Source organism: Tarenaya hassleriana, unplaced genomic scaffold, assembly GCF_000463585.1.
Source record: "Tarenaya hassleriana unplaced genomic scaffold, ASM46358v1 Cleome11, whole genome shotgun sequence".
In the NCBI taxonomy this organism is placed as follows: Eukaryota; Viridiplantae; Streptophyta; class Magnoliopsida; order Brassicales; family Cleomaceae; genus Tarenaya; species Tarenaya hassleriana.
The window spans coordinates 3678150-3698087 of NW_010961290.1; the positions used below are offsets into that span (position 1 = coordinate 3678150).

General features: G+C 39.6%; 4 protein-coding genes and 1 pseudogene across 7 annotated transcripts; 3 read left to right on the forward strand and 2 right to left on the reverse strand.

Moving 5' to 3' along the window:
• The first annotated feature begins 2068 nt into the window (after nt 1-2068).
• On the forward strand, nt 2069-6160 carry LOC104805853 (sugar transporter ERD6-like 3). Of its 2 annotated transcripts, none has more exons than XM_010530548.1 (18): nt 2069-2377; nt 2785-2847; nt 2992-3081; nt 3212-3271; nt 3394-3443; nt 3536-3601; nt 3690-3765; nt 3865-3929; nt 4249-4341; nt 4465-4545; nt 4650-4734; nt 4825-4868; nt 4988-5050; nt 5148-5207; nt 5337-5390; nt 5472-5531; nt 5626-5740; nt 5870-6160. In XM_010530548.1, the coding sequence occupies exons 1-18, from the start codon at nt 2305-2307 to the stop codon at nt 5992-5994; spliced, it is 1323 nt and encodes a 440-aa protein (XP_010528850.1). In that variant the 5' UTR covers nt 2069-2304; the 3' UTR covers nt 5995-6160. The 2 variants fall into 2 exon arrangements, with proteins under 2 accessions (XP_010528850.1, XP_010528849.1); XM_010530547.2 differs by having other exon boundaries at nt 2070-2377; nt 3378-3443.
• Nucleotides 6161-6273: 113 nt separating this feature from the next.
• On the reverse strand, nt 6274-7980 carry LOC104805854 (putative F-box protein At1g31000). The gene has a single exon (XM_010530550.2). It carries the CDS (start codon nt 7937-7939, stop codon nt 6743-6745), a length of 1197 nt encoding a protein of 398 aa, XP_010528852.1. The 5' UTR covers nt 7940-7980; the 3' UTR covers nt 6274-6742.
• Nucleotides 7981-8330: 350 nt separating this feature from the next.
• On the forward strand, nt 8331-12978 carry LOC104805858 (putative disease resistance protein At4g11170). 3 transcript variants are annotated; one of them, XM_010530554.2, is made up of 5 exons: nt 8337-9038; nt 9299-9483; nt 9949-10394; nt 10484-10789; nt 11260-12978. In XM_010530554.2, exons 1-5 carry the CDS (start codon nt 8485-8487, stop codon nt 12541-12543), a joined length of 2775 nt encoding a protein of 924 aa, XP_010528856.1. In that variant the 5' UTR covers nt 8337-8484; the 3' UTR covers nt 12544-12978. The 3 variants fall into 3 exon arrangements, with proteins under 3 accessions (XP_010528857.1, XP_010528856.1, XP_010528855.1); XM_010530553.2 differs by having other exon boundaries at nt 9299-10394; XM_010530555.1 differs by lacking the exons at nt 10484-10789; nt 11260-12978 and having other exon boundaries at nt 8331-9038; nt 9299-9839; nt 9949-10076.
• Nucleotides 12979-13072: 94 nt separating this feature from the next.
• Nucleotides 13073-17863, forward strand: LOC104805857 (disease resistance protein TAO1-like). Its single transcript, XM_010530552.1, has 5 exons — nt 13073-13331; nt 13754-14274; nt 14887-15982; nt 16075-16386; nt 16490-17863. The coding sequence occupies exons 2-5, from the start codon at nt 13763-13765 to the stop codon at nt 17843-17845; spliced, it is 3276 nt and encodes a 1091-aa protein (XP_010528854.1). The 5' UTR covers nt 13073-13331; nt 13754-13762; the 3' UTR covers nt 17846-17863.
• A 104-nt stretch (nt 17864-17967) lies between these two features.
• LOC104805856 overlaps nt 17968-19938 on the reverse strand; it is a 2844-nt pseudogene continuing 873 nt past the window's right edge.

Consider the following 19938-nt stretch of genomic DNA (forward strand, 5'->3'; position numbering starts at 1 on the left):
TGCGACGCGATTCATATGCATTCTAGTTTACACGCATGTCCAGTGTCATATTTTCGAACTCTCGCAACAAGATATAATTAGACGACATTCGTGATTTTTTTATAATACGGAAGTTTAATCGATTTTTGACCCAAATACATCTTGTAGAGAATCGGAAAAATTCAGGTGAATAACTTTCTCCACGTTTGGATTTGAACTCGTACTAGATCATCCAAACTTGTATAGATATTCGTGATTTTCAATAATCACATTAAAATTTTGTATTTTTATATAATTTTTTTAGTCTATTATCAATAAAGTTTGATCTTTGTCTATTCACAAACCATACTAACCTTTTCGGTGGGAAAAAATAAATCTATGGGTCTAATGGCTGAATATTATTTTTTGTTCCTGACATTACAGGATAAACGTTCCAACAATTGAGTCGTCAGCCGCAAGATCAATGATTAATGTTAAGGTTAAGATTGTGAAAAAATAGAATCTGCGTTCTACGTTTGGTCAACGATGGTTGGCTTTTAAAAGTTGGCTTCCTCTATTTCTGCGTTGCTTCTCCTTGGCCTCTAAAATTCGGCAAACTGTCCAAAACAATGAGCATTTTTCAATTATTACGTCACAGTTCATTTCTATAAAAATATTATATATCCGTTTCATATTTAAAACGGGCCAATCTCATTTTCTTTTCTTTTTCTAATTAAGATCATTTAAACATTGTCGAAAAAAAAAATACTTTTTATAGTAGCTTTTAAATAAAATGATCCAGAATATTATAATATTTATATTTTAATGTCAGATACAATATTACTTGTAAATTTAAAATAAATTATTTAAAAGTAAATGGTGTTTACCTGGAGTGTATATAATTTTAGTTGCCTCGTTTTCAAAATAATGAACTAAAAAAAGGGGTAATTGCATATACTTACCAATTCAAACGCCTCAATTTCACCCCTAGTTTTAAATAAAAATTTTCAGAATTTATTATTATTTTAAGTCGAAATTGCCTTTGAATTGATGTATTGTATTAATGCATTGTATGTGTATACAACTGTTTAAATGCTGCTTTTGATCAATTTAGTCGTATTCAAAAAATAGTATTATTAACGATTAACGACGGTTCTGTAATTTTGAAAAAAAAAATGAAATTGGTGTTAACAGATTAAGAATATTAATTACGCTGTTTACTTACTCGAAAGAACCGTGTTAATTCATGAATTTTAATATTGGTAATAATTCAACAAAAATTCAAAGTGTTCCTTTAGTTTAACACGCTAATCAATAGTGGCATGTAAGCAAATTACCTTGAAATATTTTATATAATCTTTTAAATATTTATATCGTATTTTTTTTGTAATTCTTAGTATATTTTGGAACTGGCAAAGATAAGATGGGGTGGATCTCAATAACCACTTGTTGCTGTCTTTTCTCCAATGGATCATTTCAATGAACTTATTGGAGAAAAAGATATTTTTCTCTCAATGGGAAAAAGGAAAAAGAGTGAGAAAGGTTTGTTTTAAAATATTTTATCGATTATATTATATTTAAATATTTTATTAATATTATTGTTTTTCATAAAAACTGATCAGATCACCAATAAATACTAAATAGGGTTTAATCGCTTCACGAAAAATGATTAATCATCTCATATTCCAACATTCACTTCCTATATATAGAAAGGGGACTCATTAGATTACATACCCATTAGAACTTAGGAAGTTTGATTTTTCAAAGAAATATGATAATAACATTTTAATGCAATACAAATATAATAGTATGATTTTTTTTTTTAAAAAGAGAATGATAAATCTTTGTTAATGTATTTGTCCCTTGATGGATTTTTTTTTTAAAACGTAGTTGACAACTTGGCATGGTCCACTGTTATCTGAATAAATAAAAATTTGTAATTATAGCACACGATAATACAAAATATAATATAAATATAATAAATTCGCCCGCCAATAACTTAAATAAAGAAAATTCCGATTAATTGAATAAATCAAATCCTCAAGAAATTGTCGATGACCGAATCAGAGATTCATTATCCAAATGCAGACAAAAATCGACAGTCCCTCCTCGTGACCTTCCTGTTCCATTCCTTTTTTGGTATAAATACGCTGCTACTATATCTTCAAAATGCAAGCTACCCATCTCGAAATTATCAATCTTTTGCTGGAAAATTTTCCGGAAAACATTTCTCGGGTATTTTCTCACCGGTCTTGGTGTTGGGTCGTCGGAAAAAATGGCGGTGGTGGAGAAAGGGAATAACTTGGAAGCTGGGTTGCTGGAGAAGGATCAAAACGACAACGAAGAATGTCGTATCACTCTTGTTGCGCTCTTCAGTACGTTTGTTGCTGTTGGTGGTGCGTTCTGCTTTGGTTGTGCGGTGAGTGTTCTGTAATGTCCATTAACTGTTCAATGAAATGCCCCTTTGAGATGATTTTGTCGGAAATTGTTCTAAATTACATGGCAAGCTTCGTTTTTTCCTCCAACTGTTTGCATTTGTGGATACGTATCCCACATGTACATCTATGAAGAGTTCTTGGCTTTTGTTTAGTGTTCCGTTGAAGTAGCTCAATGTTAATCTGCATTTGCCATTGTGGGTTGGTATTGTTTTCTTTTATTTGCAGATTATCTAAGTGTATTGATATGTATCTTTGATTGTGTATACAGACAGATGTATATATTATATATGTACATAAATCCATCTATGCATGTAATGAATGGATGCGAGCTGATCTTTTTTTGTTGAAAAGGAATTCAACTGAGAGTTTTTTTGGTTGGATTTTGCAGGCTGCTTACTCATCGGCTGCTCATTCTGGGATGACAAAAGATTTAGGGCTCTCTGTTGCGGAAGTATGCTATCACAGCCCTTACTCGCAGTTCTTTGTTCATCTTTCATTCGAATCTTTGTTTCTTTCTCAGTAAAGCATCACTTGAGGCACCCATTTTAGCATTTAATCTGTCTGATTCGTCTGTATATATCCGTTCACGCCGCAGTATTCAATGTTTGGGTCAATCTTGACATTTGGAGGGATGATCGGTGCTGTATTCAGTGGGAAGGTTGCAGATGTTCTTGGTCGAAGAGGGGTAAGTTTTCTTAACTTATATAATGCTAACATGTTTGTAAATGTTCACATAACACAAGCACACAAAAAAAGACTTTGTCGGTTTCAAGTTTCATTAACGTCCGATTTCTCTGTTGTATCTTGAAAAACAGACAATGTGGTTTGCTCAAGTTTTCTGCCTTCCGGGCTGGCTTGCAATAGCATTTGCCAAGGTTTGCATTTAACATTCATTTCCTATTTCATTTCCTCGGGAAATGATTTTTCTAAACGAACTCCGAGATTCTAAGGCTTGTAAAAACAAATTTTAACCGTGCATAGGATTCACTGTGGTTAGATGCCGGAAGATTGTTGCTAGGAATTGGAGTTGGTCTATTTACTTATGTGGTAAGTTCCTCCTCTTTGTTTCCTCTGTTTTTTTTTCTATATGTAGATATTTAGTTTACCTGGTACTGACTAAGAGATTCTTGAACATGCAGATACCTATCTATATTGCGGAAATAACACCGAAACATGTCCGAGGGGCATTCGTTTTTGCGAATCAGGTATGGAAGATTAAGAGAGGCTAATGATTTAGTAAAGAAATCTTTTACAATTCACTTACACTTCTTTTGTTCTTTTCTTTAAATGAAGCTGATGCAAAATTGCGGAATTTCACTTTTCTTCATCATCGGTAATGTCATTCCCTGGCGGACATTGGCGCTTATCGGTAAGCTTAGTTTCTTATTGTCCTTATATGACAGCATATTTTGCAGGTTTATCTAATTCTTGACTGGCTAAAGTATCTTAATTCATGACTCTTTCTCAGGATTCCTTCCATGTGCTTTGCAAGTTGTTGGTTTGTTCTTCATCCCAGAGTCTCCGAGATGGCTGGTATGCCCGAATATTACAATCCTAATGTCTTTATAAGTAACTAAAGATGCCCATCTGATGTTAAGTATGAGGTTATGAAATTTTCTGATGACAGCTTGATTCAACTAGTTTAGGAGACCTTTCGACATTTTAACCCTGAAGTTGTAACCTTTTTTACGAATTTGTCGAACTGATTGTTTCGTACTATGGTCTAAATATCATCAAAATTCTATCGGTTTTCTAAATAAAGAACCCATTTAAAGCTTTAAACATGAAAGTTGTTATCTTCTGGGAGAAATATATACTTGATGTTAATGATTTTTACTTAAACGGTCTGCAGGGGAAAAGTGGACGAGACAAAGAATGTAAAGCTGCATTGCAGCGTCTCAGGGGACATGACGCTGATATATCTCGAGAAGCAAACGCTATCAAAGTAAGAGTTACACCAAAGTCGACCGAGTGAAAGCCGAGGCATATTAAAGTACCCTAAGAAATTTCTTGAGATTTAATAGTCATAAAACTACAAAAGAATTAATTCTTCTCAAATTCCCTGTAGGACAATATGGACATGTTTGTTCAAGGCCAAGAATCCCGGGTTATGGACTTGTTCCAGAGAAGATACGCTCCGTCCCTTGTTGTAAGTGTGCAGAATAAACTATCTTCCCGAAAGGTTTATTTGCAACAAAGGATTAGTGTTTAACGCATCGGATCCTATGAACATTTTGTAATATGTTTTTTCAGATCGGTGTGGGGCTTATGTTTCTGCAACAGCTCTCTGGAAGTGCTGGTTTTACATACTATGCTAGTAGCTTATTTGAAAGAGGAGGTAAACCAAGCAACGTATTTGTTTATGTGTTAGCATGATGATAAATCTTGACACATTACCAAATATTGATCCCCATGGTTCTCATGGCAGGGTTTCCGAGCAGCATAGGCTCAACCGTTCTTGCCATCATTATGGTACATCTTTTGTCACTTTCACTAGCTGATGATTTAACAGAAAAACAAGTTTTCTTTAGAGCTGCCCATGAATATGTCTTGCCAAGAGACAAACTTATATAGGTATACACTGATTGCAGATACCAAAATCCATGGCGGGTCTGATCCTGGTTGAAAAAATGGGCCGGAGACCGCTTCTCATGGTAAAATTTGAATGTTATATCATCTAGTTATCGTATCTTGTACGTAAACCCGACAAAAAATGGTTGCATTCCTTACAACAAATGGAGATCTTTGCAGGCTTCTGCTGCAGGGATGTGTCTCTGTAGCTTGCTTCTCGGTGCTTCATTCTGGTTCCAGGTAATGAAACGTCAAACTGCTTTAAAAATACGCATACATGATTCTTCAAGCTTGAATTGTTGTACCGAATCATGGATTTTTCCTCTATATACTAAAAATTTCCATTCTTGTAATATTCATGATGGGCAGTCAATTGGCATTCTTCATGAGCTCACCCCGATATTTACATGCATTGGTGTATTGGTAAGTTGCTCATCCTTCAAGAAAAGATGATTACTCTCGTTCAGATAAATCATTGTAGTTGACATTTTCCTCCAAAATTAGGGTTTTATAACTACATACGCCATGGGGATGGGAGGCTTACCATGGATCATAATGTCTGAGGTAAATGAAGCTATCGGTTTTCACATCCGGAGCCTTCTGAAACCCGGCAAATTTCAGTTCTAAAATGAGTGACTGAATCATTTTTCGCTCTCAGATTTTCCCGATGAACGTTAAAGTTTCTGCCGGAACCATAGTGACCTTAGCGAACTGGTCCGTTGGTTGGGTCGCAACATACGCTTTCAACTTCTTGCTGCAATGGAACGAATCAGGTATATATAGATACACACACACATATACATATATATATATATATATATATATATGCTCAAATACATAATATCTGCGGACCCAGTAAGTTATTTTGTCTGAAACTCTCAAATGGATGTGAAATTTTGCAGGAACGTTCTTGATTTTCTCTAGCGTCTGCGCCACAGCTATTGCGTTTGTGTACATGTTGGTGCCGGAGACAAAAGGAAGAACACTTGAAGAGATACAAGCTTCTCTTACGAATTTTCTCCAATAAGAACTCGTAGAATCTAAACTTTTTCGTCATTTGTTTGTAGAATTATATTCATTCTTTTTCCACATTTGCTCTGAAAATCTGTAAAGGGGTATAGTGAAATGCCTTGTAAAGGGTTCTCTGGTTTCAAAGTTTGCATATATGTCGATTTCTTGGGACACAAGTTACCTGTCTTATTTCGGCCACTGTATAATGTAACATATTTCCTCCAATGAAGTAAAAAGATTGTTCTCATAGTGCAGAAAAACGACAAAATGAAAGCACGCAATGCACATCCTTCCATCTCTAAGGATCTTTCTTATGTTATTTAACAATTTTCATGGCTGAAAAATTCAACCTTTCTTTATGCATATATAATTGGAGGATCATCGATTAGGAGTAAAAGAATCAAAAACGCAAATGTTCTATAAATAATCTAGCATTGATGACATCTGATGTAAAACTTCAGGAATTTCACACGTCCTATCCACCTGCAACCCGAAGCCTGTGTGCGTCAGTTCATGTCTATGTAACATACTTCTCCAACCATATGACGGCCTTCCTCTGCCCCAAGTTCTGCTTCAGCCCATTTGATTTGCAGATACCAACTTTCATTATCTTAGCAGACTATCCTCTTTCCATCAAAACCAAATCCAAAAACCAAGCCTACATATCTTTTCCTATCTAAATTCTGTAAAATCCCACTCTAATGAGGTCAATCAACTACTTTACGGACCTCAAATGGAACGAAACACCACGCAACGAACTCTCTTTACAGAGACATGATGTTCTCAGCATGATCCGGGAAGGTGCACACTTGCCAATTTCTTCCATGATCTTCAATCCCATCAATCCGAACACTTCTAAAACTCTCTCTCTTGATATCATAGAACATAACGCAAAAAGGTTTGCGCGAAGAGAGCGGTGCAAATATTATTTCGCCGGTATGGGTAGTACCATTGATGACTGCTTGGCCCGACACCCACAGGCTTAAACCTCTCAAGGATTGACGCATAACAGATATTCTCGACCATCGATGTTTCTTGGCATCCTCCAAAATCAACAAATCGATACTATACGCAGGTCCTTCAACTATGGCTAATTTCCCCTGGTAGTTTATCAACCTTGTAGAAAAAATAAGCCACACGTTGTAACCTTCACCTATTCTAATGAAATCAAACTTTTCAGACCTCAGATCGAAGCTCACTACAAAACATTCTTTCATCTCTGCGCCACTGCAAGCTCCGTAATACAAAACCCCATTGATGCATAAACCCTCAGTCGCTGGACAATGAGGAAAGCTACATTCGATCATTCTCCACGATTTTTCTTGAGCTCCTCCCAATGTCAAAACTTGATGCTCCCCAGCTGCAACTTTACAACTCTTATAGTGAGCCACACATTGGGTCATGCACAACACTTTGTACCGATGATCGATTGGATCATATCCGAAAAAGCTTGTTATACCCTTTTTCCTAGATCTAACTTTGGGCAAGGTTATGATCTGTCCTGTCGTAGGGTTACATATCACCAATCGAGTTCCACCAGATTCGCACAAAATCAAGCCTCCGACAGAATGCGAGATAACATGACCAGGATGCAGATTCAGATATTTCGTATGAACAACATCTGATGACGTGGTTTCGTAAGGCGTCGAGGAGTAGAACAGTCGACTACCGTCTCGTCCCCTGAGGACGAAAAGGAAACGCGGCTGAGTGAAGGAGTGAGTCAGGAACGAGTCGATGAAGTCTGGACGTCTGATGATGGATCCCCAGAATTTCGATACGCGAGCGAACCTCATAACCGATTCCGGTGGCAACCTCAACAGAATCTCGAATATCAGGTCCGGAAGAACTGGATCTGAATTACATCGATTCTCTGGGGTTGTCGGAGACTGTCCTTTGCCGTCTATCCTCCTCCTCTTCTTCTTATTCTTCTCCATACCGTGATTATTCATCGACCCTTTCATGGCCACGAAGAACCCTAAACCCAATCCGATCTCGTCTGCTTTTTTTTTTCCCTTTATACTTTTCGTAGCATAACCCTATACACCTTTTTTTTTTTGTCGTACATAATATACATAATTAATTCTATATATTTTTTTTTAAAATTTCCCCACCTATTAGATATTTAATTGGGTTCTATATAAAGCCCTAAGCATGTGAATTTTCACCAATTAGACGCCCTCGATGTTTGGGCTGCCCAATCAAAGCCCATATAAATTAAAAAAAAGTCTCGGCCCAAACTAGGGCTCGATCTGGGTGGGTCGGTAGGGCTGTAAAACGACCCTTATCTACCAGCTTCAAATGCGTTCGTTAAATCAAAATCTCTCTCTTCCTTTATTGACTTTTGCCTGGAAATTTATCGACGAAAATACGAAGTAGACAAATCAATGAAAATTGCATTGAAGGTTCCGTTCCGTCTTAGCGGACAAGAACAAACCCCCAAAATGAGAAATGGAGAGGGAAGCATTCTAGGAATCCACAAAATTCTCTTCTTGATCTTTGCATATCAATGGCTTCTCCAGGAAGAAAGCTCCTTCATTCAGCCTCACCGATGGATTCTCCAGATACCAAACGACGAAAAACCCTAACTCTGCCCTCTCCCTTTCCTTCTTCTTCTCGGCGTTGGAGATACGACGTCTTCCCGAGCTTCCGTGGTCAAGATGTCCGCAGCAGATTTCTCTCCCACGTTCGCAAAGAGTTCTATCGCAAAGGAATCATTACATTCGACGATAATGGGATGGAGAGAAGCGAATCGATCTCAAATGTACTCGTACAAGCCATCCAAGAATCTCGGATGGCGATCGTCGTTCTCTCCGAGAACTACGCTTCTTCCAGCTGGTGCTTGAACGAGTTGCTCCATATCATGAGCTGTAAGGATTCCGCCGAACTGAAAGTGTTCCCCATCTTCTACGATGTGGATCCATCTGATGTACGGAAACAGACAGGGGAATTCGGAAGGGCTTTTGAAGCAACTTGTGTGGGTAAATCGGAGGAGGAGAAGCGAAGATGGAGTCAAGCTCTAACCGATGTGGCCGGTCTTGCAGGAGAGCATTCACTGAACTGGTTTGTTCTTTCTGTCCAACTTGTATGCTATGTTTTCCGACGTATCTTGTTGAATTTCGATCATGATTATCATGATCTTGATAACGATAACGGGATGGAGAGAAGCGAATCTATTGATGATCATGATCATAATTGGGATTATCATGCTGATGGATCATATCTTACGTTCTTCAAAATAGTTTGATGAATAAGAAACTCTGCATCTGTTGCTTAATTGTCTGATTGAGGTGATGTTGTTCTTTCTTTCTTTCTTTTGTTAGGGATGGGGAAGCAGCCATGATTGAAAAAATTGCTTCTGTTGTTTTGAAAGTGCTGAATCACACACCGTCAGGAGATTTCGATGACTTTGTCGGAATGGGATGTCATATGGAAAATCTGATGCAGCTGTTGTGTTTGAAATCAGATGAAGTGAGGTTTGTGGGGATATGGGGTCCTGCAGGCATTGGTAAGACCACCATTGCCAGAGCTTTGTTCCAGTTACTCTCTCCCAACTTTAGTCTTAGTTCTTTCCTAGAAAATGTCAGGGGAAGCTTTGAGAGAGCTGGACGATATTCCTCACAATTGCAACTTCAACAACTGCTTTTGTCGGAAATCTTTGACACCAAGGATATAAAGATACACCATTTAGGAACAGTACGAGAAAGACTAAGGGAACAGAATGTCTTTATCGTTCTTGATGATGTGGATGCGTTGGAACAATTAGAAGCCTTGGCGGGCAACATCGACTGGTTTGGTCCTGGAAGCAGGATCATTGCAACTACTCAAAATAGGAAACTTCTTAAAGCCCATAGGATCAACCATGTATACGAAGTGCCTTTTCCATCTAGTCCTGAAGCCCTTGAGATCTTTTGTCGATATGCTTTCAGACAAAGCTCTCCACCTGATGATTTTCATGACTTATCTGTTTCAGTTACAACACTTGCCGGTGACCTCCCTCTAGCTCTTAGCATATTGGGTTCGTCTCTACGAGAAGAAAGCAAGGAAGAATGGGAACTTGCTTTGCCAAGGCTCAGATCTACTCTCGATGGCGAAATTGAGAAAACACTAAAAGTGGGGTTTGATAGCTTATCCCATAAAGATAGATCTCTATTTCTTCACATCGCATGCCTCTTCAACAACGAAGAGGTTGGTGTTCTATCTCAACTGTTTGGGAAGAGTGAGTTGAACCTCGAATTTGGCCTTAAAGTCCTAGAGGAGAGGTCTCTCATACGTATAGATGAAAGGAGAGTTGTAAGGATGCACTATTTGCTTGAGGAAATGGGTAAAGAGATCATCCGCGGAGAATCAGATGATCCGGGGAGACGTCAATTTGTATGGGATGCTGAGGATGTTTACCATGTGCTCTCCGAAAACACGGTAATTTTCGTCACTACAATATTCAATAAGTTGATTGGTAAAATCTAACTCATAATTTGAGATTTTCATTCTTTTGACATGTGTTTCAGGGTACTGAAATTCTCTCAGGCATATCTTTAGACACATGGGAATTAACAAACGAGTTGTGCATAAGTGACAACACCTTCCAAAGGATGCCCAATCTCAAGTTTCTAAGGTTCTCTAAGTCTAAGGGTGATAAAGTGAAGCCGTTGAATGTATCAGAGGAAGGGTTGAGTTATTTACCGAGTAAGCTTTCGTTGTTGGAGTGGAGATATTACCCTCTCAAGACAATGCCTTGCAGGTTTCGTCCTCAGTGTCTAGTTAGACTCAAGATGCGACGCAGTAAGCTTGAGAAGTTGTGGGACGGAATACAAGTAAGTGAATTAATATTTATTTTTCTCCCTTCTTTTATGATCGGAAATGTACTTTATGAATTTTGTTTTTAAAAATAATGATATTTTTATGTCTTTTGATATGCTAATTTGAATTAGTTATTATGAATAGAAAACCTCCCAATTAACTAAGGTTAGTTAGTTTGTTTGCTATTTAATCGTAGGGAATATGGTCCAAAAAACATTATTCTGTTAATATGGTTTTAAATTGGATTATTCTGTTAATATGGTCCAAAACAATTATAACTAAAATTTGGTAGCTAAGTATTTTTTTTTTTCTTTTTGCAAATTGCTAATTCTATTTGATCTTACACTTTTAAAAGTAGTTTTGATATTTTAATAATTAAAATCAGTTATTTCCGACAATTTTGTTTATTTAACCAAACCCTGTATTGAATTTTATGAGATATTAAGTAACGAATATATTCTTGTGTGTGTGTGTTTATTTTCAGCCGCTTCGCAGCCTCAGGCACATGGACTTGAGTTGGTCTTACAGCCTCAAAGAAATCCCCGACCTCTCTAATGCCGTCAACCTCAAATATTTATTACTTGGAGGTTGCAAAAGTTTGGTCAAACTTCCTGATCTTTCAAATGCCGTCAATCTCGAAACTCTGAATCTTGATGGTTGCTCAAGTTTGGTCGAACTTTCGAATTTTTCAAATGCCGTCAATCTCGAAACTCTAGATCTTGGAGGTTGCTCAAGTTTGGTTGCGCTTTGTCATCTTTCGAATGCCAAGAAACTTCGCTACTTGTTTCTTCAGGGTTGCTCAAGTTTGGTCGAACTTCCTGATCTTTCAAATGCCGTCAATGTCAAAATTCTGAATCTTCGTGGTTGCTCTAGTTTGGTAAAACTTCCTGATCTTTCAAATGCCGTCAGTCTCGAAGCTCTGGTTCTAAAGAGTTGTACAACTTTGGTGACATTTGCCACATCTCTACGGGAACTAAATAAACCGGAGGGGATGGACATGGAGGAATGCACAAATCTCGAGATTTCAAAAAACATTTGGCCCCTCTCAGTTGGAGAAGTGCCTTCTTCGATTCCACAATGGACTTATTGTCTTACCGGTGTTAGGATGGAATGCTGCCGAAACCTCAGGACATTCCCATGTTTTCCAGCCAATTTGAAGCAGCTATATCTGAGCCACACCGGTATAGAAGAAGTTCCTTCTTGGATCCATGAAATCTCTTCCCTTCAAATTCTAGACATGTCTTCTTGTGAGGAGCTAAAAATTATCTCGCCGAATGTTTGCCACTTGGAACACCTAAAGGAGCTGGATTTCAGTCGATGCAAGAGCGTTACCAGCTTTCCCGCAGAAATCTTCTCAGCTAGAGGGCTACGCCTGGAAGACGTTCACCATAAAAGTCTGCCAACGTGTCTACCTGAAAGGTGTTCAGCATCGGTGGAAAATCTAGATTTGTCGGGTTGTGATTTCGAGAGCATTCCAGATTACATCAAACACCTCTCTCGGCTAGAGACCCTGCGGCTCGACGGCTGTGAAAATCTCGTATCACTGCCCGAGCTTCCAGAATCGCTCCGTTCCCTATATACTTCTAACTGCAAGTCACTTGAGAGAGTATATGGCTCCTTCTCGAGACAGGGTGAAGTACTCGACTTCACCAATTGCCTCAAACTAAGCAAAGAGGCACGAGAGGTCATCCGACGAGCAGACTTTGGGGAGGTGATACTCCCTGCAAGCGAAATACCTAAAGATTCTTCTCCTCTTCAGGCTACCTGAAGTTCGCTGACCATCCTTCCAGCTGATCAGATCATTGCTCCTGCTTCATTTAGATTCAAGGCCTATATCGTCGTAGTTGCCCCACAATCTGTCGAAGACCCTTGTCCTCCACTCACAGTTGGAATATGTTGCCGTTTTACTGACAAATACGGTGGATGTAGGCAATTTAATTGGGAAGTCGAGAATGGACTACATTCCATGATTTATAGAGTTTCACCATTGAAGGAAGAGCATCTCGTTGTCACCAAACTACGGCAGTAACTAAGAAGCAACGTCTTGAGATTCGTCAACTTTGAAAGGTCGGGAATTTCTTTCAGATTATAAGAGCGTCTCAAGTTCATGCGCTTGAGATTTCCGATAGGATGAAACAAAGACAAAACATGTGAAATCTGTAATGATACAAAATTGACAGAAAGAAACAGATATTATCATCAAGTCTACTTGTATTCCATCCCACAGCTTCACAATATCACTGAGCACGAGGTCGATTTCAATGAGAAATTTTGGACAAAATGTCGGTCTTAGCTTATCGGGAAGATAGCTCAAGCCCTCGGGGAAACACAAAAGCCCCGAAGGTTCACCATCATATATACTTAGGAACTGCGCATTCGGTATTCTTTCAGATGCCTTACCGCTTATATGTCGTCTACAAGCTAATTCGGATACGTCGAGCGATATACCTAACACAGATTCAGCAGTCTGAAACACATACATCATGTCCAGAAGCAGAAGAATGGTTAGCGTTATTGTTTTGAGTTACTGATCACCGCACCGATCAAAACTGAGAGGTATGAGTATAAACACAGGGCGTAGAGTTTGGAAAACGCTGACCACCGGTTTTTTCTTTCCGTTGAATTAGTCATCTGTTCTTCAGTTTCTTGGTCATCATGATACGTCTCGCCGGTCATAATTTAAGTTTGTTAAAAATGGACACATCATGATTAGGATTCACATTTTGAGGGGACGAATGGATTCACATTTTTCAATCTCTGTTCGTGTCATAACTTGAGAAAGAAGTCGCAATCAAAGTTAGATCGATCAAGAAAACGTAATGCCGGTAAATATGGGTTGAATAGACTCTATATATATAAATCCAAATCTATGATTATGAACACACGGACGTAAAGAAAAAGTTTCAGTGTTTCTCTCTTCTTTGATTGACTTTCCCTTTTGAAATTTGTGAATATATGACGATTGCTCCTTCGTTCAGCTCTCAAGCATGGCTTCCAGAGAAACCAAACGACAAAAAACCCTATCTCTTCCCCTTCACCTTCCTTCTGTCTCTCGCCATTGGAGATATGACGTCTTCCCGAGCTTCCGTGGTGAAGATGTCCGCAGCAGATTCCTCTCCCACGTTCGCAAAGAGTTCCACCGCAAAGGGATCATTACGTTCGACGATAACGGGATGGAGAGAAGCGAGTCGATCTCCCATGAGCTCGCACGAGCCATCCAAGAATCTCGGACGGCGATCGTCGTTCTCTCCAAGAACTACGCTTCTTCGAGCTGGTGCTTGAACGAGCTGCTCCATATCACGAGCTGTAAGGATTCCGCCGGTCTGAAAGTGATCCCCGTTTTCTACGAAGTCGATCCATCTGATGTTCGGAACCAGACTGGAGATTTCGGAAGGGCTTTCGAGGGAACTTGTGCGGGAAAATCGGAGGAGGAGAAGCGAAGATGGAGCCGAGCTCTAACCCATGTGGCCGGTCTTGCCGGGGAGCATTCAAACAATTGGTCTGTTCTTTCCATCCAACTAGCGTTACGCATATTATTGAACTTTTCAAAATATTTTGAGGAATAATTGTTAGGAAAAAAAAAACAAAAGAATAGGAACACAAACATTAATCCCTCCCGTAAATGGGATCAACGGAATATGCTATTGAGATTATAATGAAGTATTAACAATTTTGGGTTATCGTTTTTTGAAAATAAAATAAAATAAATCTCTTAACAATACACTCAAGTCAACATAATATTAATCGAATTTTTCCCCCGTCTCTAATATATGTTTTTATTTTATTATTTTAGTTAACTAATATTAAATACAAAAAATGAGGGTTTGACTCTTGATAAAAATTACAACTATTTTAATTAAGTTAATATAAAATGGTGAAAACTTATTGTAATTTCTATGCATATATCTTTTCATTTAAATTTATTTGTAAACGTAACATTTTATTTGAATTTAAATAATATTATCTAAAAATATATCTTATCCAATTTTACGATTTATTTCACTCTAATTGTGTAGAGTGCATTATTATTCCTAACGTGTAAAGAATGTGAAAGGGTGAAGACCTTTGGCTTTGACCATCTGATCTGAGGTTGTGCTCTTTCTTTTGTCAGGGACAGTGAAGCAGACATGATCGAGAGAATCGCCATTGTCGTCTCGGAAGTGCTGAATCTCACACCGTCGAGAGATTTCGATGACTTTGTCGGAATGGGATCTCATATGGAAAATCTGCTGAAGCTGTTATGGCCGGAATCCGATGAAGTGAGGTTTGTAGGGATATGGGGCCCTGCAGGCATTGGTAAGACCGCCATTGCCAGAGCTTTGTTCCAAAGACTCTCTAGCCGCTTCAGTCTTAGTTCTTTCTTGGAAAATGTTAGGGGAATTTACGAGAGATCTAACCAATATTCCTCGCAGTTACGATTACAGCAAAGGCTTTTGTCTGAAATCTTTGACCTCAAGGATGTAAACATAGGCCATTTAGGAATGGCACGGGAAAGGCTGAAGCATCACAATGTTCTGCTCGTTCTTGACGACGTGGACGAACTGGAGCAACTAGAAGCCTTGGCGAGCAACACCAGCTGGTTTGGTCCGGGAAGCAGGATTATCGTGACTACTCAAAACATAAAACTTCTTAAAGCCCATAAGATCAACCACGTATACAAAATGCCATTTCCGACTAGCTGTGAAGCTCTTGAGATCTTTTCTCGGTATTGTTTCGGAAAAAGATCTCCGCCTGATGACTTTCACGGCTTAGCGGTCGAAGTCACAGAACTTTCTGGCAATCTTCCTCTAGCTCTTACCGTCCTCGGTTCATGTCTACGAGGAGAGAGTAAGGCAGAGTGGGATCTTGCTTTGCCGAGGCTCAGAACTACTCTCGACAGTAAAATTGAGAAAACACTAAAAGTCGGGTTTGATAGCTTGTCTCATAAAGATAGATCCGTATTTCTTCACATTGCTTGCCTATTCAACAACGAAGAGGTTGGTGTTCTATCTCAACTGTTTGCCAAAAGCGAGTTGAACGTCGAATTTGGCCTTAAAGTCCTAGTCGAGAGGTCTCTCATACGTATAGATACTCAAGGAGTTATAAGGATGCACTCTTTGCTTGAACAATTGGGTAAAGAAATCGTCCGGGGACAATCAGAAGATCCCGGAAAACGTCAGTTTCTGTGGGAAGCTGAGGATATTTCTGAAGTGCTTTCAGAAAACACGGTAAGTTTTTGTACATCTTGGTTAGATACAATTAAACTGATTAGTGCACTCCTAACGTCAAGCCAATTTCCGCCTTTGGACACATGTTTCAGGGTACAAAAGCTGTTTTCGGCATATCTCTAAACTTGGCTGAATTAGCCGATGAGGTTTGTATAAGTGACAGCACATTCGAAAGGATGCGGAATCTCAAGCTTGTAAGGTTCTTTAAGGCGTGGAGCCATAATTACAAAGTGAATCTGCTGAATGTATCAGAGGAAGGGCTGAGCTATCTACCGAGCAAGCTTTCGTTATTACAGTGGGAATGTTACCCTATGAAGGCAATGCCTTGCAGGTTTCGTCCTCAGTGTCTCGTCAGACTCGAGATGCGACGCAGTAGGCTTGAGAAGCTGTGGGATGGAATACAGGTGAATGAATTTATTCACTATCCGTTGCAATAACTGTAAAAGAGTTAGTTTTCGGAGGATCAAATTTTTAATATTTTTTTTATTATTTTTTGAATTTTTTCAGCCGCTTGGGAGGCTCAAGTATATGAATTTGAATGGGTGTAAGAGCCTGAAACAAATTCCAGACCTGTCGGATTCCACCAGTCTCGAAAAATTGGAACTTTTGGATTGCAAAAGTCTGGTCACACTTCCCTCCTCTCTCCGGCAACTCAATAATCTTGAGGAGTTGTTATTGTGGGGATGCTCGAATCTTGAAGCTCTTCCTTCCGACAACATCGACTTGGATTCTCTCAGTCTCCTCGATCTTGGTTACTGCTCAAAGTTGAAAACTTTTCCCCAGATTTCAAGGAACATCGAGAAACTTAACATGACTTGTACTGCTGTAGGAGAAGTGCCTTCGTCAATCCAGCAATGGTCTCGGCTTACCGAAGTTGTCATGAACAGCTGCAGAAACCTCAAGACATTCCCACGTTTTCCAGCCAGTTTGAAGAATCTTTGTCTGAGCAACACCGAGATAGAAGAAGTTCCTCCGTGGATCGAGGATGTCTCTTCCCTCGAACTTCTATGGATGATTTCCTGTAGGAAGCTGAAGATCGTCTCGTCGAACGTTTTTAATCTGGACCACCTACGGGAGCTGGAACTCAGCGGATGCAAGAGCTTTGCAGACTTTCCTGCAGAAATGTGTTTGTTGTCTGAAAGGCGTTCAACTTCTGTGAGAGAGTTACGTTTCTCGGGTTGTGCTTTCGAGAGCATCCCGGACTTCATCAAACATCTCTCTGAGCTACAGACTCTTCGGCTCGACGATTGTAAAAATCTCATATCACTGCCAGAGCTTCCAGCTACTCTGCATACACTCCACGCATCTAATTGTAAGTCACTTGAGAGAATATCCGGCTCCTTCTCGACTCAAGGTAAAGTTCTCAACTTCATCAATTGCTTCAAACTTAACCAAGAGGCAAGAGAGATCATCCAAGAAGCAGATTTTGAGTTTGTGGAACTCTCTGGCGGTGAAATACCGAAAGATCCTCCTCTTCAAGCTACCGGAAATTCACTAACCATCGTTCTTGATCGAATGCGTAATCTTGAATCCCTCAGATTCAAGGCCTGTGTTGTGATTGCTGCGGGAACTATCCTCAAACATCAGCTTTCACTCAATGTCAGAATATCTTGTCGCTCGAGGGACAAATACGGTGGGTGTAAGCAGTATAGTTTGGTCAGAAAAGGACCAAGTTCCACGTTCTATAATGTCGGAGAATGCACTCTAGATGCAGAACATGTCATTATAGCTTCGGATGTCCATGCAGTCATTGGCAGTGATGTCCAAGTGGATGAAACAGCCCACAATGAATTGGTGTTTGAGTTCAGCTTAAATGATTGCCGGATAAGAAGATGCGGTCTCGAATTTCTGCAAGTTCGCTGACAGTGATCTCCATGAAAAAAATTATGAGAAGAGCTTTGGACATTGATTAGCACTGCACTAAGATGATGATGAAATAGAGGTCCATTTCATGCTTTTTTTTTCAATCTGGATTGACTGAGATATGTCTGAAATTCTCTGCTCTTAGTCTGTTTTAACCAGTCTTCTTCCTTCTTGTTCTGTCTGATTTTCTTTCCCTGATTAAGAGAAGATTTCTGTTACGTTTCAAATATGTAGCAATTATAATGTCAAACACATATGGATGTGTCCTGGATGAAGAAACGTTTCGGGTTGAGGCCGGCGGGAATTCCTTTTAGGCTTACGCATCCCCGCACGTCCAGATGCTCGAGTTCACGGAGGCCCCCGAGAGACGAGTGAAGTGTCACCAAACTTTTGCAGTAACTAAGAAGTAACGTCTTGAGATGCGTTGCCTTTGAAAGGTCGGGAATTTCTTTCAGATTGTAAGAGCGTCTCAAGTTCATGCGCTTGAGATTTCCGAGGGGCTGAAACGAAGACAAAACATATGAAATCTGTAATGATACAAAAATGACAGAAAGAAACAGATATTATCATCAAGTCTACTTACTTGTATTCCATCCCACAGCTTCACAATATCACTGAGCACGAGGTCGATTTCAACGAGAAATTTTGGACAAAACGTTGGTGGCAGAGTTTTCAAGGGACATTCGATCCAGTCGAGCAATCTTAGCTTACCGGGAAGATAGCTTAAGCCCTCGGGGAGACACAAATACCCCGAACGTTCATCATCGTATATACTTATGAACTGCGCATTCGGTATCCTTTCAAATGCCTTACCGCTTATACGTCGTCTATAAGCTAACTCCGATACGTCTAGCGATATACCTAATACTGATTCAGCAGTCTGAAACACATACATCATTCCACAAATAGAAGAATGGTTAGTATTATTGATTTGAGCTGTCGGACAGACCAAAAGTGAGACGTATGAGTATAAAAACTTACTGTTTCATTGGAAAGTATGTCATAGATATCGGTAGCATCCCATAGAAACTGGCGTTTTCCAGGATCGTCCCTTGACTGTCTGCAAACGATTTCTTCACCCATTTTTCGTAGTAACTTATGCATCTCTACATATCCATCACTGCGTATATGTATGAGAGACCTCTCGGCCAGGACGTTAAGTCCGAACTCGACGTCCAAGTCACTGTTTTCCAACATATCGGATATGAAATCGACATGTCCATAGTAGAACTGGCATGCGATATGAAGGAATATGGATTTATCTTTATCGGATAAACAATCAAACCCAACTCTCAGTACTTCCTCGATCTCACAATCAAGGCTGCTGCTTCCGAGCCTACGCAAAGCATGACCCCACTCGTCCTTTGGCCTTCCTCGCAGAGATGAACCCAAAACACTAAGACCCAGAGGAAGATTTCCGACAAGTTGAGTAACATGTACAGCTATGTCGTAAAACCCATACGGCGGAGAGCTTTGTCCGAACGCATGCTGAGAAAAGATCTGAAGAGCTTCGGAATTGGAAGGGAAAGGCACTTGGTATATATGGTTGATCCAATGAGCTCTTAAAAGTTGTTTATTTTCTGTAGTGACGATAATCCTACTGCCAGAGCCAAACCACTGCGGATTCTTGGCCAATGCTTCTAATTGCCCTCTTCTGTCCACATCGTCAAGAACCAGAAACACTCTGTGACGCCTCAGCCTTTCCGGGGCTACTCCTAAATGGTGTATCCTCAGATCCTTCTGGTCAAAGATTTCAGACAGAAGATGCTGCTGTAGATATAGTTTCGAGCCGTATTCATCGAGCATGGTTCTCCTGTAAGTTCCCTTGACGTTTGGCATGAAATAACTAAGCCGGAAGCTGGTAGACAATCTGTCGAATAAAGCTCTGGCGATGGTGGTCTTACCAATGCCTGCAGGTCCCCATATCCCCACAAATCTAACTTCCTTGGATTCCAAACCCAGCAATGAAATCATCTTTTGCATATGAGATTCGATTCCGATTATGTCTTCGAAATCTCTTGAAAGTGTAGAATTCAGCAGGTTTGAAACATCGGTGGCGATTTTTTTTTATCATGTCCGCTTCGCTTTCCCTA

Coding starts and splice junctions, on each gene's coding strand:
- LOC104805853 (XM_010530547.2), top strand. CDS start 2,234: ATGGCGGTGGTGGAGAAAGGGAATAACTTGGAAGCTGGGTTGCTGGAG. Junction 3,602..3,689: donor CATTCGTTTTTGCGAATCAG/GTATGGAAGATT, acceptor CTTTAAATGAAG/CTGATGCAAAATTGCGGAAT. Junction 3,766..3,864: donor GCGGACATTGGCGCTTATCG/GTAAGCTTAGTT, acceptor ACTCTTTCTCAG/GATTCCTTCCATGTGCTTTG.
- LOC104805854 (XM_010530550.2), bottom strand. CDS start 7,939: ATGAAAGGGTCGATGAATAATCACGGTATGGAGAAGAATAAGAAGAAG.
- LOC104805858 (XM_010530553.2), top strand. CDS start 8,485: ATGGCTTCTCCAGGAAGAAAGCTCCTTCATTCAGCCTCACCGATGGAT. Junction 10,395..10,483: donor ATGTGCTCTCCGAAAACACG/GTAATTTTCGTC, acceptor CATGTGTTTCAG/GGTACTGAAATTCTCTCAGG. Junction 10,790..11,259: donor AGTTGTGGGACGGAATACAA/GTAAGTGAATTA, acceptor GTTTATTTTCAG/CCGCTTCGCAGCCTCAGGCA.
- LOC104805857 (XM_010530552.1), top strand. CDS start 13,763: ATGGCTTCCAGAGAAACCAAACGACAAAAAACCCTATCTCTTCCCCTT. Junction 15,983..16,074: donor AAGTGCTTTCAGAAAACACG/GTAAGTTTTTGT, acceptor CACATGTTTCAG/GGTACAAAAGCTGTTTTCGG. Junction 16,387..16,489: donor AGCTGTGGGATGGAATACAG/GTGAATGAATTT, acceptor GAATTTTTTCAG/CCGCTTGGGAGGCTCAAGTA.